This window comes from Bos taurus, chromosome 7 (assembly GCF_002263795.3).
Source record: "Bos taurus isolate L1 Dominette 01449 registration number 42190680 breed Hereford chromosome 7, ARS-UCD2.0, whole genome shotgun sequence".
Taxonomy (NCBI): Eukaryota; Metazoa; Chordata; class Mammalia; order Artiodactyla; family Bovidae; genus Bos; species Bos taurus.
In genome coordinates, this window is record NC_037334.1 from 62,520,734 (window position 1) to 62,538,238 (window position 17,505).

The following is a 17,505-nucleotide window of genomic DNA, read 5'->3' on the forward strand; positions in this document are numbered from 1 at the left end:
TAAATATAAAAATTTTTTTAATGCATACATTTTTGAAGACATAAAAGATTCTTAAGATAAAGCCCTGGAAGTGAAATTAGTGGGTCAGAGGGCTATGCATTTTAAGATATATACTGTAAAACTTCCCTCCAGAAAAGTCATAAAAATGTGTTCTGCCATCTTCAGAATACAAGATTGTCTGTTTTTCCAAACCCTTACCAAAAGTAAGTATTATTTTTAAAAGGTCAGTAGTCCTTGCACATGATGAAATCCTTTCCGTCACACAAACTGCTCAGTCTCTTTAGCCTAAATCAGCTCTAAGTGGTCTTAAGGTATCTGAGAAGGTAGGATGGGGGCGGGAGGGAGAGGGGTGCAGAGAGAGAGAGGAAGAGGGAGAGAAAGAGCTGATATCCTTCTAAGTAGGAAAGTCATTTGTAATGAAAGATTGCTAAGAAATGTTTTTATCCCTTAAATTACTTCTGGGATCCCATATCTCCAGGGCAATAGGGTAACTTGCTGATGGAAAGCCCTTCAATTTTCACACATGTGGTTAAAGGATAAACCCATTTCTTTTCTTTTTTTTTTTCTCTTTCAGAATGTCAGAGCTGGAAGAGCCCTTAATAGCCAATCAGTCCAATCCTTCATTTCAAAGAATGTGAAAATGAGATGGAGAGGGGGAGAAACTTGCTCAAGATCCCACAGGAAATCAGTGGCAGAGCCAATGGCTAGACAAAATTACTACTAAGTTCTATTTTTGTTCTGTGACTCTTCACTTAGAACCATATCTGAAACCATAGAAACTCATCTTCACCCAACATACTTTTCTAAACCTGATACTTCAAGGGCAGAATAGAGAGAATAACTGCTTTTGCATTTATATTTGTGCTTGGTCTGTTTCAAGGACATGGGCAAATGGCATCCTTTTCCCCATTAAATGAGGCAGATAATATGAGTGGTTGAATGTGGTTTTGGTTCACAGGTACAAAAGGCCTCCAGAGAAATCCACAAACCAGAAAAGACATAGCCTGAGAGGTACCAGTACTGACTAGTATCATCTACATTTCTCTTGGAAAGATAAAGAAGCCACTAATTAATATAGAGATGCTGGGGTTTGATGAATGTATATAACATCCACAACAGAAGTCAAACTGGGAATGGGAATATGGGAGAACTATCAGAATAAAAATAGATAATTATGCATAGACACCTGTGGAGTTGGCTACAGAATGGTTGATGGGTTGGGTCAACTCATAGAGGGCTTGGTATGTTCCAAATACACACCCCAAAAGGCCCAGAATGCTGATCATGATGTCCTTCACAATGGTGATACAGTTCATGTCTTCAGGGTAAAAGGTGATGAGCTCCAGGAAGGGAGGGATGATGAGGGCTAGGGCACTGCTGCTCACGGAGCCCACCAGGGAGATGACCAGGTCCAGGCGGGGGATGAGGATGGCTGAGACACCTGTGGGGGGAGAAGAGGCTTAGAATCATGGAATGTTCCTTCAGGAAGGGAGCCCAGAAACAAACCATTTGTTTGGAGCCTTATAATTCCCAGACGCCTGAGACACCATCTGGAGAGGTGGGAAAGCAGCTCACTGTGAACTTGAGCAGCAGATCAAGCACTGTGGCTCTGGACTTCCACATTTGTTTTAACACCAATTTACATGCTCTCCTTTCATGCTTTATCTATTGAGTTTTTCCGCATATAATATTTATTGATAAGGATTCTCTATCACCCATCCGTAATGATCTTCTCATTGCAGAGTTGGGGAAGTCTAGAACTCTAGAGGGAATGGGTCATGCCCAAGGTCACATAGAGCTGAGACGAGAATCCAATGAGACGGGATTCCCTCAACTGTAACAGAGTCCTGGAGACTTTAAGACGAAATTTACTCTCTCTCTTGCACAACAATCCTACAGTTGTTTGAGATACAGATACAGAGTTTACCCAAGCCTTTGTTTCTCCAGGCAAAACCTCCCTAGTTCTTTCCTTCATTCCTCACAGGCCACCATTTTAAATTTTCTTAGAGAAAGCATTTCCCAGCCCTATTCACAATGTTTCCCAAACATCTACAATGGCACCTGATATCAAATGAACTAGGAAATGAATGAATAGAAGGAAGAAAGGGAGGGATGGGGGAAGGGAGGAGAAAATGACTTCCAAGAATTTAACAAAGCAGCTCTTTGAGGTTCTTCCTATAGTTAAACACCGCCTTAAGAGGACTTCACATTAATTTTTGATAGGAAGGAATACGGCACAGTGGAAAACACAGGCTTTGGCGCCACACAACCTGCATCAAATCTCAACTGTGTCACTTGGCAGCTACATGATGTGAGCATGTTACTTCATTTCCTGGGTCACAGTTCCTTCAGCTGGTAATATTACATAGTTAGGCTGTCCTGAGTATTACATAATCTCAGTGTTGTGCCTGACATATAGGAGGCATATAGGAATGAATAAATGACACTTCTTTCTCCCACAAACCAGCCAATGTATTCTATGTGTAGATAGTAGAGATTACTGTAACATTTACTCTGTGACAGTTCTGTTAACCCATTTTTCAGCTGGAAACTTGAGGCTCAGGGAGGTAAAACATGTTGCTTGGCTGGTGGCCGAGCCAGCGATAGTGGGGTAGCTGTCAGTGTGGCTGCGAGCCACAGCACTGGGCAAAGAGAGCCCTTTCGTCCTACTCACAGGTCAGACAGACCAAGGCTGTGCGGACAGACAGGTCTGCAAACAGCGCCCAGGTCTCTGACACCTGGGAGATGATGACGGGGATGATGATCTCAGCTGGGACGTGGAACTGGAGGGCATAGGTGAAGAAGATGCCGATGGAGTACATCAGCTTGACTGACTGGTACAACCTGTAGAGAGAGAGGGACAGCACATGAAATTTGATGTGGCTCCAGGGCAGGGCCATGCAGGATTTGCTCACTGCTTGGAAGCTGGGATTGTTAAGTTATATCACTACCTAACTTCCACTGACTCAGCCTGACGTCATTAGAGCCACTTGGGAAGTTTATTAAAAGTGCACATTCTTGGAGATTCTCATTTAATAGGCTTGTAGCTCAGGAATCTGTGCCTTCTTTCTCCTTCTGTTTGTTTTTTTTTTAAAGGTATATCTGCATAGAGTAAAGTTCACAGTACAAAGATTATATTCCCTCCCACCTTTGATTTCCAGTCTCCAGTGCCTCCTTCCACAAGCAACTCCTCTAACTTTTCTTGAAGGCCCTCCAGAAATACTGTAGACACAAATTTGTACAGACTGTAGGTACACATCCAGAAGCACCCTTTACGTACCACTGATTTTTGTTCATTAAATATTTCTTAGATATTGTTCCCCATCAGTACACATAGATCTGGCTCTTCTATTTAATAGCTGCTGATATTCCAATTGCATGGATATACTATGATTTGTTTAATTTTAAAGATATTTTTATTGGAGTGTAGTTGATTTACAATGTTGTTTTAGTTTCAGGTATATAGCAAAGTGGATCAGGTGTGTATATATATATATATATATATATATATACACACACACACACACCCTCTTTTTTTTAAGATTCTTTTCCCATATAGGCCATTACAGAGTACTGAATTGCGTTCTCTGTGCGATAAAGCAAGTTCTTGCTAGTTATCTATTTTTATAATCTTTAACTGCTCCCCAATTAATAGACATTTAGATTATTCCTAGTCTTCTGTCAGTAAACAATGCAGCAAAGAATATGCTTGTACATATACCTATGCACATATAGTATACAACCCCAGATGTAAAAATGCTGAGTAAAAGTATATGTGATTTCACATTTTGATAACTCTCATTAAAGGGAACCCTCACACACTGTTGTAAATTGGTGCGGCTACTGTGGAAAACAGTATACCGGTTCCTCAAAAAACTAAAAACAGAACTACCATATGACTCAGTAATTCCACTCCTGGGTATGTAACTGAAAAATATTAAAACTCTGATTCAAAAAGATACATGCACTCCCATGTTTGTGTGAAAGTTGCTCAGTCGTGTCCAACTCTCTGCAACCCCACGGACTATACAGGCCAGAATACTGGAGTGGGTAGCCTTTCCCTTCCCAAACCAGGGATCAAACCCAGGTCTCTTGCATTGCTGGAAGATTCTTTACCAGCTGAGCCACAAGGGAAACCCCTATGTTCATCACAGCATTATTTACAATTGCCAAGATATGGAAGCACCAGATGAAAAGATACAGAAGACATGGTTTATGTATACAATGGAATGCTGTGCTGTGCTTAGCTGCTCAGTCGTGTCTGACTCTTTGTGACCCCATGGACTGTAGCCTGTCAGGCACCTCTGTACATGGGATTCTCCAGAAAAGAATACTGGAGTGGGTTGCCATGCTCTCCTACAGTGGATCTTCCCAAACCAAGGATTGAATCCAGGTCTCTTGCACTGCAGGTGGATCTGAGGCACCAGGGAAGCCCAAAAATACTGGAGTGGGTATCTTATATGTTCTCCAGGGGATCTTCTGACCCAGGAATCCATCCAGGGCCTCCTGCATTGCAGGTGGATTCTTTACCAGCTGAGCTACCAGGGAAGCCCATAATGGAATGCTACTCAGCCATAAAGAAGAATGAAATTTTGCCATTTGCAACGGTGTGGATGAACTTGGAGGGTATTACGCTAAAGTGAAGTAAGTTAGACAAAGACAAATACTGTATAGCATCACTTATATGTGGAATAAAAAAAATAACTAGTGAATATAACAAAGAAGAAGCACATTCACAGATAGAGAGAACCAACTAGTGGTTACCAGTGAGGAGAGGGGTGGAGGGAAGGGCGAGATAGTTGTAGGGAACTAACAGGTACAAACTACTGTGTATAAAATAAGTGAGCTGCAGAATATATGGTACAACACAGGGAATATAGCCAATATTATATAATAACTATAAATGGAACATACCATTTATTAATAAAAATTGACTCACTGTGTTATACACTGGAAACCTATGTAACATTGTACATCAACTATACCTCAATAAAAAGAAATAAAAAATACAATTTTGATAGCTCTTGACATATTGCTCATTTGTTGTCCGAGTACAGTGGAGTGCTCCATCCTTGGAAAAACACAGTGTGTGACCACATGCTGGTTTGTGCCACTGTGTTTTGTAAAACTGACATTTCTATTATTAGGAGTGAGACAGAGCAATTTTTCAAATATATAAATTGTCATTTTTGTTTTAATTTGCCTGCGAACTATTTGTTCACACCCATTTCTTCTTGGTCTTTTGCTTATTCCTTCTTTAAGGCTCTTCTGGAGAATTTCATCACCAGCCAGGCTCAGAGAAGGTGTGAGGTCCTTATGGCACCTGATGCCCATTTTTTCCAGCTGATATCGCAGAAGGAAAGTGCCCTGCCCAAGGTAGTGGCAACCCGAATTCCCCAGAATAAGAACAGCATATTATGTTGATATCTTACTGGTATAAAATAAGTCACAATTTCAAGGAAATTCCACATTAATTATCTCATCCGGTCATTACCACAACACAGTGAAATGGGTAGGACTGGTGATATTTTTCTCATGGTATAGCTGTGGCTTCATGGGAAATGAACACCCTCCTCCCCGACCCCCCCACCCTCCCTCCCCTCCAACCCGCCCCCATCCCCGCCCCCCACTGCCTCCCGCATTCTACTGACTTCCAAAAGACCAAGGCTGTGGGGGAGACTAACAATGATAATAGCTAGTACTCAGTGAGCACTTACTGCATACCAGACACTTTTCTAAGCGTTTTATGTATTTGAAGCCAATTTGCCCTCACAGTCACTCCCTAAGAGACAGTGTGGCAGTCATTTGTGCTGCTCAGCTGCTCAGCAAATACCTCCGAGTCTTCCAGACATGTGGCAGAATTTCACTTCCGTGTCCTCTGCAGTGAGCCATGGTCACTTGCTTTGATTGATGAAGTGTGAACAGAAGAGACAGGTTACTTCCTAGAGAAATTTTAGGGCCTTCATGGTGATGGGTGTGATTCAATGTGCTCTTTGCCATGGCAACCAACGAAGTTTCAGGGGTGGCTGGCTGATCAGTCTGGGTCTTGGAAGTTGGTATGGTGCAGAGCTGAGCCCCAGCCATCCCATAATGGACATGTAGCATGAGCATACAATTAAACATTTGTGTGTGTTCAGCCACTGAGATTCTGGAGTGGCTTATTTTGTTTATTACCAGAGCATAACCAATCATGACTGATACAAATAGGCAAGAGTATTATCCTTATTTTACTGAGGATGGAAATGAGGTCTGCAAGACTAGGTAGCTTGTCCAAGGTCACATGAGAACCAGGGTCAAATCCCATTGCTCAGATGCAGAATCTGTGCTCTTGGTTCTACTGGCAGCTTAGTCATTCTGCACGTACTACTGCCAGAATAAGGGCAATGGCTAATACTCGATGAACGCTATATGGCAGTGCCCCAGATGTTTCCTGGATGAATGAATGAATGAGTAAATGAATGAATGATTAATGCAAGAACTTCAGTCAAAGTTCCAGGTGGGGCACAGCGATGGCAGTCTAGGCCCATTTCTGGAACTGGGGACCTGAGTAGCTGTCCATACACAGGACCCTCAGGCACTACTTCAGAGTTATACTTTTTGTTGTTGCTGTTTCTGTTCCCTAAGCTCTCCCAGATCATTGCTGTTTGAAAGCCTTTGAACCACAGAGTCAGACAGAATTCAGTTTCAACTTTTCATGAACAACACGAAATGGGAAAGTTACTTACAGCCTTTTCACATATCAACTTCCTCATCTAATTCAATGGAGTTGATAATAATAATGCTAACCCATAGGGCTGTTGAGAGAATTAAATGAGATGATACACAATGCCTGGATTATTAAATGTACTTGTTATTATAACACAGATACTAGCAGTCAATATTTTGTTGTTGATAATGAATCAAGGATGCCCCATTCTGCTGCTGAGGCTCAGACTCTGTGACTCCCCTCCTCTTCCCCCGAGTCCCAGATGGGCAGGGACATACCAGCAATTGGGCAAGTTGAGGGTGATGCTGGCCTGGGTGTTCGACCCAAACTTCATGTAGCCCAGTGTCCCCAGGCAGATGTAGAGGACGATGACAAGGGACATCCCCCAGTACAGAACAAAGGAAAACTGCTGTGGATGCTTCATCTGGTTTTTGAGAGGTAGAACCTGGAGGTGAAAGGAGGTTAAGAAAGAAAAGGTAGAAGGAGAGAAAGCAGGTTTCCTCTCAAGGTTGGACCTCCTTCTCCAGGTGGCCCAGAGTCAGGAAGGGTCCACATGCCCTTTCATCTCCTCCCACATTTTCTATAGCCAAGAGGGCCTCATCTTCAAGGCTTGGTGTGGTGTGCAGAGCAGGCGGCATCCTGCAAATGCGGACTGACTTTCCCTTCTTCCACGAGATCATATTCTGCACTTTTCATAAGTACTACTATTTAGATACCTGGAACAAAGACTGGCTTCCATAGAGAGAACTGAGGACTCTCAAACTCCACACCCATCTTACCATGCCGACGCCTTCAAATGTGAAGATGGCTGTACCGAAGAACAATAAGAAGGTCTTCCAGCTTGCCATCAAGGGTAGGTTCCTGGGATCTGGAATCTCCTAAAAGGAAGAAGAAGGGCATTGGTTTTTTCCAAGGCATATAAGTCACCCCAAATCTGGTAGAGAGGTAGGCTTGCCTGACGTCAGCAGGGACAGTATTAGAAGCACCCATTAGACATCTAAAGCTGAGTCAGCCTTCTCAACTTTTAAAAAAGTTACTTCTTTTACACATAGCATACGATTTACCATTTTAAACATCTTGAGTGTACAATTCAGTGGCATTAAGAACATTCACATTGTTGTACAATCATCACCAATTTCATCTCCAGAACATTATCATCATTCCCAGCTGAAGCTGTGCACCCAGTAAATAATAACTCCCTGTTACCCAGCCCCCCTGGAAATGCCTATTTGACTTTCTGTCTCTATAAATTTGATTGTTCTAGGTACCTCATATAAGTGAACTTATATAATACTTCTCTTTTTGTGGTTGACTTATTTCACTAAGCATAGTGTCCTCAAGGTTCATCCATGTTGTAACATGGATCAGAATTTTATTCCTTTCCAAGGAATACATTATATATGTTTAATTTTGATTTACCACATCTTTACATGGAAAAAGGAACCCAGGGAGGAGAAGGAATTGCCCAAGGCCACTCTACTAGTCAGTGGCACAGTCCAGATATGAATTCAGGTCTTGTGTTTTCCAGTTCTCTAATACCTCTTTCCCATCACTTCTCTCAGAGCTGTGAAGTATTGGCAAAGCAGCTACCACTGATCTAGAAGGAATGATTATTTTAATAAGATTCCTGTGGGCAGAATAATGTCCACATCATAATCCCTGGAACCTTGAGTATGTTACATTACTTGGCATGGGAGAATTAAGTTTCTAGACTGAATTAAGGTAGCTAATCAACTAAATTTAGTAGGAGATTACCCTGGATTATCTGGGTGGGTTTGGTGTAATCACAAGGATCTTTTAAAGTGGAAGAGGGAATCAGGAGAGAGAACCAGAGAGATGGAAGCATGAGAAAGACACGGCCCGACACTGCTGGCTTTGAAGAGGGAAGTGGGCCATGAGCCAAGGCCTGAGGGCGGCTTCTAGAAGCTGGAAAGGGCAAAGAAACAGATTCTCCCCACAAGCTTCCAGAAAGAAATGCAGCCCTGCCCAGTGAGACCCCAAGAGTTCTGAGATAATTCTGTGTTAAGTTACTAGATTTGTGATCATTTGTCACAGCAGCAGCAGAGAACTAATACAACCCCAGAGACTTTCAAAGAAATGAAACTGTAATAGGGAATTTCAGGGCCTATAATGATAGCAAAGCATGAGGCAAAATGACTGCATTTAGGGGAAAAACTGTTTATCAGTTTCCTTGTCTGTGAACTGGGGATAAAGTAGCACTACTTCCATAACAACATCATTGTGAAGATTTAGTGAGTTAATCAACATAAAGAAATTGGCACAAAGTAAATTGAATTCCTTTATCATCCATATATCTCTTGTCAACCTATCACTATTACAATTTTCGTTGGTTACTTGGCTGAGGTTTATCTCCCCAAGTGATTGTAGCCTCCATGAGAGCAGACAGCTTGTCAGTTTTACTTATCACTGAATCCCCTGTCCCCTGTACATTGCTTGGATCACAGAAAGTGAAAGTGAAGTCACTCAGTCATGTTCAACTCTTTTCGACCCCATGGACTGCAACCTACCAGGCTCCTCTGTCCATGGGATTTTCCAGGCAATAGTACTGGAGTGGATCACAGAAGGTATCAATAACTATTTGTTAAAAGACCCATTGCTATCTAATGTGATGACGACAATGATGATGATGGTGAGTAGCTTTTATAGCCTGTGGGGCAAAAGAGTTCACAGACATCACTTGAGCAGGAGGTCACCTTTCTCGCTCTCATCTGCCCATAATGACAGTGTCTCAGAAGCCCTGGACCTTGACCCTTCTGCAGTGGTTTTGGGCACAGACCTGCATGATATACTGAAAGATCAGAGCCATGCTGCCCAGGGTGGTGATGTTGGCCAGCGTGGAGAAGATGGACAGCACCCTGAGGTTCTGGATAAACACCAGCAGGATCAGGAAGGGAAGGATCGTCAGCATGTAGAACCGAATGTCCACGTTGGGGGTCAGCACCAGGATCTTCCTGGGTTCGCAGGTTTTGGAGGTCACGTGGACTTCTTCCACCATCTGATGTGAAGCACAATGAAAGGCAGTATAATTACAGTTGCTACATTAACAAAGGAAACCCAGAGTAAGTTTCAATTTCAGATAATTAACAGATAACTTTTTAGTAAAAGTATGTCCCAAATATTATACAAAGATACACTTGTAGTAAAAACAAATTGCTGCTTATCTGAAATTGAAACTTAATTGGGTTTCCTATACTTTTATTTGTTACATTTGGTAATCCTAAATTGTAGTACCCATGATTGTGACAACCGGAAACCTTTAGAATCATCAAATCTCAAGGCTGAAGCATCATTCTGTCATCTAGCCCAACCTCTTCTTATGTACCAAATAGTTCTCTTTCATATATCCAGAGAACAGGAAATGATTACACAGGAGTACCTTCTTCAACTTTAGATAGTCCTAAAAGTTAGAAAGCTAGAATTTGAGCAAAATCTGTCTGCTTGAATATTCTATCCATAACGCTTGTCATAGTTTTGACTATTTGAACGCACAAAAACAAGTATACTACTTCTGTTTCATGAAGCCAAGAAAGAATGCTATGATTGACTTGTAATGCCTGTTAGGAATGCAATGAGGGCAAGATTGCAACTTGTTTGCTTTAGTTATCTTCTACATGACAACCTTGAGATACCTAAAGAAAATCTCATCAACAATTTCAGGCTAAAAATTCTCAATTATTTCTAATTGGACATGACTGTAAGCCATCCTGGCTGCATTCCTCAGATGTTGCTTTGGCTTCCCTATGATCTGTTTAAAGAGTGATTTCCAGGAGAGAAAGAACTCCCAACCAAAGCCTGATTAGGGAGTAGAAATAAAGCCTCTCCTACCATGATCCAAAAGCTTTACTTTTGCTAATGCGACCCTAGCAGCAAGAGGTCTGCTTTCCCCAACTCTGCCCAGAAGAGACCTCTTTACCTGTTGTAAATTGTCTGCCATAAACATAAAATAAACACTGCAGAAGCCCAGTTGGGTGGTGATTAATAAGAAGCTGACAGTGTACCTGAGAAAGAAAAGAAGAGGCAGACAGAGGAGAAATGAATTATTTTTAATGCATTTATTTTTATTTTTGAGACAATTATTTCTTTTGTTATTATTTTTACTATTTCCCCATTTTTTAACTTTCAAGTTTAAATTTCAAGTCCACAGTAGAAGTTGAAAGACAAGTATAATTAGCATCATATATCCTTTCACTAGAAATACTAATTCTTAACTTTTAGGTCTAACTGCATTATGTATAGATGGAAGAAAGTGTTCATCCATACACACATACACACACACACACGTGTGTGTGTGTGCATTTTTCAGAACTACTTTAAAATTAACTGCACATGTTATAACATGTCAACAAAGACTGTAATACCTTCTTTAGTACTATGATATCCAACTTCAATATCCTCAAATATATAGTCTATGTTTTACTTTATTATTATTTATTTTTACTTCTTTTTTTTTTTTTGCTGTGCTGCTGGGCTTGTGGGATCTTAGTTCCCTGACTAGGGACTGAACCTGGGTCCTCAGGAGTGAAAGCTCTGAATCCTAACCACCAGACTGCCAGGGAATTCCCAAATATTTCTCTCCAAAGTATCTTTTATAGCTGTTTTTAAACTTTCTTTGATTCAGGATCTAATTACATTTCATATGTTGCATTTGCCTATGTTTTTCTAGTCTTTCTTTTCAGGTAGAGCAGCCCTATACATATCTACCCTTTTTGTTTCCCGTGACATTGGCTTTTTGGGAAGAGTCTAGGCCATCTGTCTCGTAGAATGTCCCACCGTGTGGACTTACATGACTGTTTCCTCGTGATTCAGAAAAGCAAGCCTACCACACAGGTGACACTTTGTACTTATATTTCATCATATTGGGAGGCACAGGATGTCCTGTGGTTCTACTGTGATGTGAATTCTAGGCCTCTCCATTATAAGTACACATTTCCTGCTTTGCAACCTGTAGGTAAAACAATGAAATGGCATGAAGAGCCTGTCTTCCTCAAGCCAAAGGTTTTAACATTCATTGATAATCTTTGCTGAATCAGTTATTTCATTGGTTGGTTGCAAGGTGTTCTGTCATTTTATCTAAGTTGATTAGCTAGCAACTAAGAAAAATGCATTCTCTTCCTCTTTTTTATCACAATAAATTCACATTAACTATTCTTTATTTATTATATTCTGCTATTGTCATTATTCTTCTGGATTCTTAAATTGTCCTGAATTTGGAGATGTATTTATTTACTTTTTTGTGAGAACATTTTGAGAGTTCTACATTTAAAAAACTTTTTAATTGGAGGATAATTGCTTAACGATGCTGTGTTGGTTTCCGATGTGTAACATCATAAATCAACTGTAAGTATACACATATCTCCTCCCTCTTAAGCCTCCCTCCCACCAACCTCTCTATCCCACCATTCATTTTTTTCAAAAGAACAAAAATATGTTCCTCTACTTAGGTGCTAATGTTTAGATCCATGTTTTTCAAGACTGGGTTGTAGTAACCAATGCATCAGAATCATCTGAGGTTGGTGATTCCTGGCTCTCATATCAGCCTATTGAGTCAGAAGCTTGGCAGTGTCATGTGAGACTTCAGAAGGGAGATTTTTTTTTTCTCTTTATAATGAAGATTTTTAAGCATACAAGAAAGCAATGATAATCATTCAATGACTCCTCATGAGCTCATCCCAGCCTCAACAATTAACTTTTAGGCAATCTTCTTCCATCTATTCCTTCACCCCCACTGCACACAAGCTTCTTCTGTTGGAGTATTTGAAGTTAAGGGAAAAAAATAAGCAAGGTGAGGGGAATATAGCAAATTAAAGTATTTGAAGTATTCCACCTGTAAATAATTCAGTACGCAGTTCTAATGGTCAAGAATTTAAATAAAATATAACCATCATGCCCTTAATCACCCCTTACAAAATTAACAATAATTTCTTTCTTTTTAAAAATATTTACTCATTTATTTGGCTGCACCTGGTCTTAGCTGCAGCATAAGGGATCTTCGATCTTAGTCGTGGCATGTGGGAACTAGATCCCACATCTGATCTAGGGATCGAACTGACCAGGGATGGAACCTGGATCCTCTGAATGGGGAGCGTGGAGCCTAAGCTACTGGACCACCAGTGAAGTCCCACAATAATTTCTCATATCATTTAATATTCCACCATAGTCAAATTTTTCCAGTTTTTTTCAAAAACATTTCAGAGTTGGTTTCTAAACAAGTCTCTACGTTGCATTGTGTTATTATGTCTCAAGTTTTTTAATCTGCTATATTCCCCTTGCCTTGTTTATTTTTTTCTCTTGGAATTTTAATTTTTTTGATTGGTGTTGAAGATGCCAGAAAATTTCCTTGTAGTATGTTTAACTTTCTAGATTCAGTGGATGAATTCATAATGTCATTTACCTTGTTCTTCTATCCCCTGTATTTCCTATAAGCTGATATTAGATCTAGTGGTTTGATAAGATTGAGGTTCTTCCTTTCTGTTTCGGGCAAGGGTATTTCAGAGGTGGCTCTCTGTACTCCCTGTTGAATCCTATTATAAGACACACTGTGTCTGGTTGTCCAGTGTCCAAACATGAGATGACTAGAAGGGGTCAGGTGATGCCTGTGTATTCTTTCTTTATCATTTTCCAATGATCTTTCACAATGAGGATAGTTGCTTACATGGAATAGATAATTTTTAATCAAACTCCCCAGGTATCTCTTAGCACACTAAAGATGACAAATTATTGATTTAAATAAAACAGTTTCCTAATTCTTTCTCAGTTACTGGCATTCTTTCTCATTGCCCCAGAGAAATGGCATAGTGTAGTGGGTGAAAGCTGAATGTTCTAGATTTCAGTCTGTGCTCTGCCATTAGATTCCTGGGTAACTTAAACCAAACTTATGACTCTATCTGGTCTTAATTTTCTTCCATTTGAATAGATATAGATATACTGATCTTCAAGGAGCCTTCTTGCCTGAAAGTTTTATTCAGGGTGTCATCAGAAGCTGATAACTTGGTGAGAAAGGATGGACAGTTGTGAGATCTCCATTATTACTGCCCCGTGCCTCTCCCGTCTGACAATCAGAGTGATTCCTGACATTCTCGAGAGAGGAGTTGCAGGAGGGATCTTGGCAGATGAGGGACTGACAACTCCTTGAGGGCTCTGTTGGGAAAGGCTAACATGTTAGGTGCTTGCTTGAAACTCTGCTTCTCCACTATCTGTGTCTTTGATCCTAGACATGTTATTCTATCTCTGTGAGCCTTGGTCACTGTATTTCTTCCCAATAAAGATGCACCACCTACCTCACAAGGTCATTGAAATGATCAGAGGTGATCAGATACAGGAAAGCATTTTTTATACCATAGAGTTTTTATCCAATCAGTGAACAAGCTAAATTGTAATGTTCACTATTAGGAGGAGGATTAAATAAAACCACAGGATCCATCTATATGGATGGGGAACATTGTGAGACTTACAAAACAATGAAGTTAATTTGTATGTCCCAATGTGGAAAGAAATTAGAGACATAATGTTAGATGAAAGAACAAATTTCCAATAAATACTCCAATTAATATACAAGAAAATACAAAATATATATTTCCACTTACACACATATATCCTGTTCATGCAGAGAGAAAGTCTAGAGGAATATTTATTAACTATATATCAGTGACTTCATTTTATTTATTTATTTTTGGCCACACTGCACAGCTTGTGGGATCTTACTTCCCTGACCAGGGATTGAACCTGGGCCCTTGGCAGATTGAACCTCCAGGGAAGTCCCAGAGATTACTTCTTGAATGAAGAGTAGGATGGGGGATGGAGCTATCAGAGGAGATTCTCTATATTGGTCAATAGTTTTCAATAAAAACATGTTCACTTAAAACTTTTGTTACTCATGTGGTGTGGTGGTAAAGACTCCATCTGACAATGCAGGAGATGAAAGAGACATAGGTTTAATCCCTGGGTTGGGAAGATCCCCTGGAGAAGGGAATGGCAACACATTCCAGTATTCTTGCTGGGGAAATCCCATAGACAGAGGAGCCTGGTGGGCTACAGTCCATGGGGTCAAAAAGAAGCTGGACACAACTGAGCATGCCCATGCAATGTACTAGCAGTAAAGGAAGAACAGGTGAGCATTTTTATCACTGCTGTTGTTATTATTACTATTACTCCTGTGATATCTGGGCTTCCCTTGTGGCTCAGCTGGTAAAGAATCCGCCTGCAATGCCAGAGACCTGGGTTCGATCCCTGGGTTGGGAAGATCCCCTGGAGGAGGGAAAGTTTACCCACTCTAGTATTCTGGCCTGGAGAATTCCATGGATTGTACAGTCTATGGGGTTGCAAAGAGTCAAACGACTGAGCGACTCGCATTCATTCATTCATTTGTGATGTCTAGGACTACTACCTTCCCCACACTGAGTGTGTCCTCAGCCAGGCATTTGGGCAGGTTTCGAGACTGTACATCATGGCTTCTCCATAGTTCACAAAAGTCTTCTGCAGCCTAAAGAACAGACAAACAATGCATACCTTAATTTTTTTTAAGTACAATTTATTCCCAAAGGGAGTAATTACTATATGTTCATGTATTAATATGGAACATTTTGGTAATTTTCCAGCAATGGTATCATTGAGTTATTTTATAATGGTACACTTTTAAAAGTTTTAGAATTCTGCCTCTTATTTTTTGTAGTCGTCTTTATTAACACTAATTTTTAAGTGGATAGTATTATTATGTAGGTGGACAGTAGCTTGGAATTGATTAGGTCAGAAAACAAGGACAGTGAGGACGTGGGAGCTGTGAGGTGTGCAGACCTAGTCAGGGGGAGGGGAGAGAGGGCAATGAGGTGTAAGTGTGGCCAAGAGAGTGGGTCTACCTTTTCTGAACTGACATTCCCTTCTTCACTTCTGAGGGTGCTGGAACATTTAAGATGCTTTCCCTGGACCAGATTCCATGCAAAGGTGATTTTTAGCCTCCTGCCCAGCACCCCTGTCAGATGTGACACCCCAGTTCTAGCCCATCCCTCTTCCCCCATCCCTCCTTCTCCAGGCAGCCTTTCCAAAGGGAGGCGGAGGCCCTCTGGAGCGCTGCTGACAAAGCAAGTGGAAGCAAGTTGCCTGCGTCCCTGGAGTTAATTGCATGACTGAGGGGAGTAACTTGGAGAGAGAAAGAGACCCGGACTTGTCAGGAAACCAGAGTTTAAGTATCAACGCGTCCCTCTCAGATGGCCAGGAGACCTTGAGCAAGTCTTTTTATACTTTGGGGCTTCAGTTTTTTTTCTTCACATACAGTCTGGGTTTTGGGGAGAAGACAGTGAGAGATGGATATGGTGATGCACTGGGAACATGGCACGATGCTTCTGTTTTTATTATTATTCAATGTGTCTGGCATTTGAAATACAGATGAGGTTACATTGCATAGGACTGGCAAGTATATTAGTCTGAAGATTGCAAATTCAAAAGCAATGGGGACCAGAAAGCTATCAGTATTGTGGTGAGAATGACTGGGTGTAAGACAAAACAGGGAATCGTGGAGACAGAGTTCAAGGCTCTGGTACATGTCCTTCTCCAAAAGGGGTTGATCAGGATGTGGCTCTAGCTGAATGATGCAGGAATAAAGTCACAGAGGTAGCAGAATGTCTAACTGGCAAGAAGGTGTAGATTTTTTTTTTAATGTGAAATCTCCAGGTTTTTAAACGTTGGCTAAAAACAAAAAGCCAAAAAAACTGTAGAAGTCCTCCATAATATATCTAAAAACTACTATGAGTCTGTAACCCTATATTAGAAAAAGAAAAGAAAAAAACAAATCAACAAAAACAAAAGTCAGGGAAAGGCTATAATAAATGACATATAGTAAAAGGCTGTATGGTGGTAAAATGGTCCCAGCAGGCTTGAGGGAAGAAAAAGATTTGCAGATAGGTTAAGGGGTAGAGTCAGACAGGTCTTGGAATACCAGCTCTGCCACTTCCTGGCTGTGTGACATTCAGCAAGGCATTTAACTCTCCCAAGCCTCAGTTTACTCATGTGTAAAATGGGAATAATGGTGCCTACCATAAAATTTTACTGTAAGGAATAAATAAAAGAAGGCTTGCAAAACTCTTGCTATGTACCTGGAACAATGTAAGTGTGCAATAAATTTAATTGCTAAATGCATAAATGCTCTTAACAGTGTTTCATGAGCTGGAAAGTACTACACAAGTTAGGTGTGACTGATACATATTCCAAATGCACCAATTTGGGTTATGATGATTTGACTTTATGAGGAGCTTCATTTAACAACTCTGCTTTGACTCACAAGGCCTTTCTGCACAATGAGGAGGACATATTTAGATTTGCCTGCCTTGAGAGTAGCTGAGTCCTGTGGAGAGAAAATCTCCAGGCTGTGGCTGTAAGGAATTGCTAATTACTGTGAGTTGCTAGTTTATATATACACGAAATTCTCAGCATTGTTTGCCTTCCACTGCATTTGTCTTTTTTTCTGGAATTTTGTTTTACATTAAAAGTTTTAACTATACAAACACTGTGTTGTATATATGCTTTATTAGAGATTGAAATCACTGTGAATTATTCATCTCATTGCTAACTATGTTTTTTTTTTCACTATTACTAAATTGTCCCAAAAAGGACTTACTTGGAATAAATTTCCCTTCCAAGGTGTGTGTATTGGAGCTGGGGGAGGACCAGGAGATAAGAGGTGGAGAGATTAAGAGGAAGTATCTTGAATACACATAGGTGTGTATAGAGCAAATTTGCATTTCTTATTACTTCTGATCTTTCTAGGAATGGATACTTGGGCTCATAGG

General features: G+C 40.6%; 1 protein-coding gene across 1 annotated transcript in view; it reads right to left on the reverse strand.

Annotated features, from left to right (window-relative positions):
• Positions 1 to 17,505, reverse strand: part of SLC36A3 (solute carrier family 36 member 3) — a 23,906-nt gene continuing 6,401 nt past the window's right edge. Inside the window, exons 4-10 of the mRNA XM_024995262.2 lie at positions 15,111 to 15,206; positions 10,641 to 10,725; positions 9,504 to 9,722; positions 7,486 to 7,584; positions 6,985 to 7,151; positions 2,675 to 2,844; positions 1 to 1,441 (exon numbers count right to left, since the gene is read on the reverse strand). Coding sequence (XP_024851030.1) covers positions 1,173 to 1,441; positions 2,675 to 2,844; positions 6,985 to 7,151; positions 7,486 to 7,584; positions 9,504 to 9,722; positions 10,641 to 10,725; positions 15,111 to 15,206 — 1,105 coding nt within the window. The 3' untranslated portion in view covers positions 1 to 1,172. The remainder of the gene's footprint in view (positions 1,442 to 2,674; positions 2,845 to 6,984; positions 7,152 to 7,485; positions 7,585 to 9,503; positions 9,723 to 10,640; positions 10,726 to 15,110; positions 15,207 to 17,505) is intronic.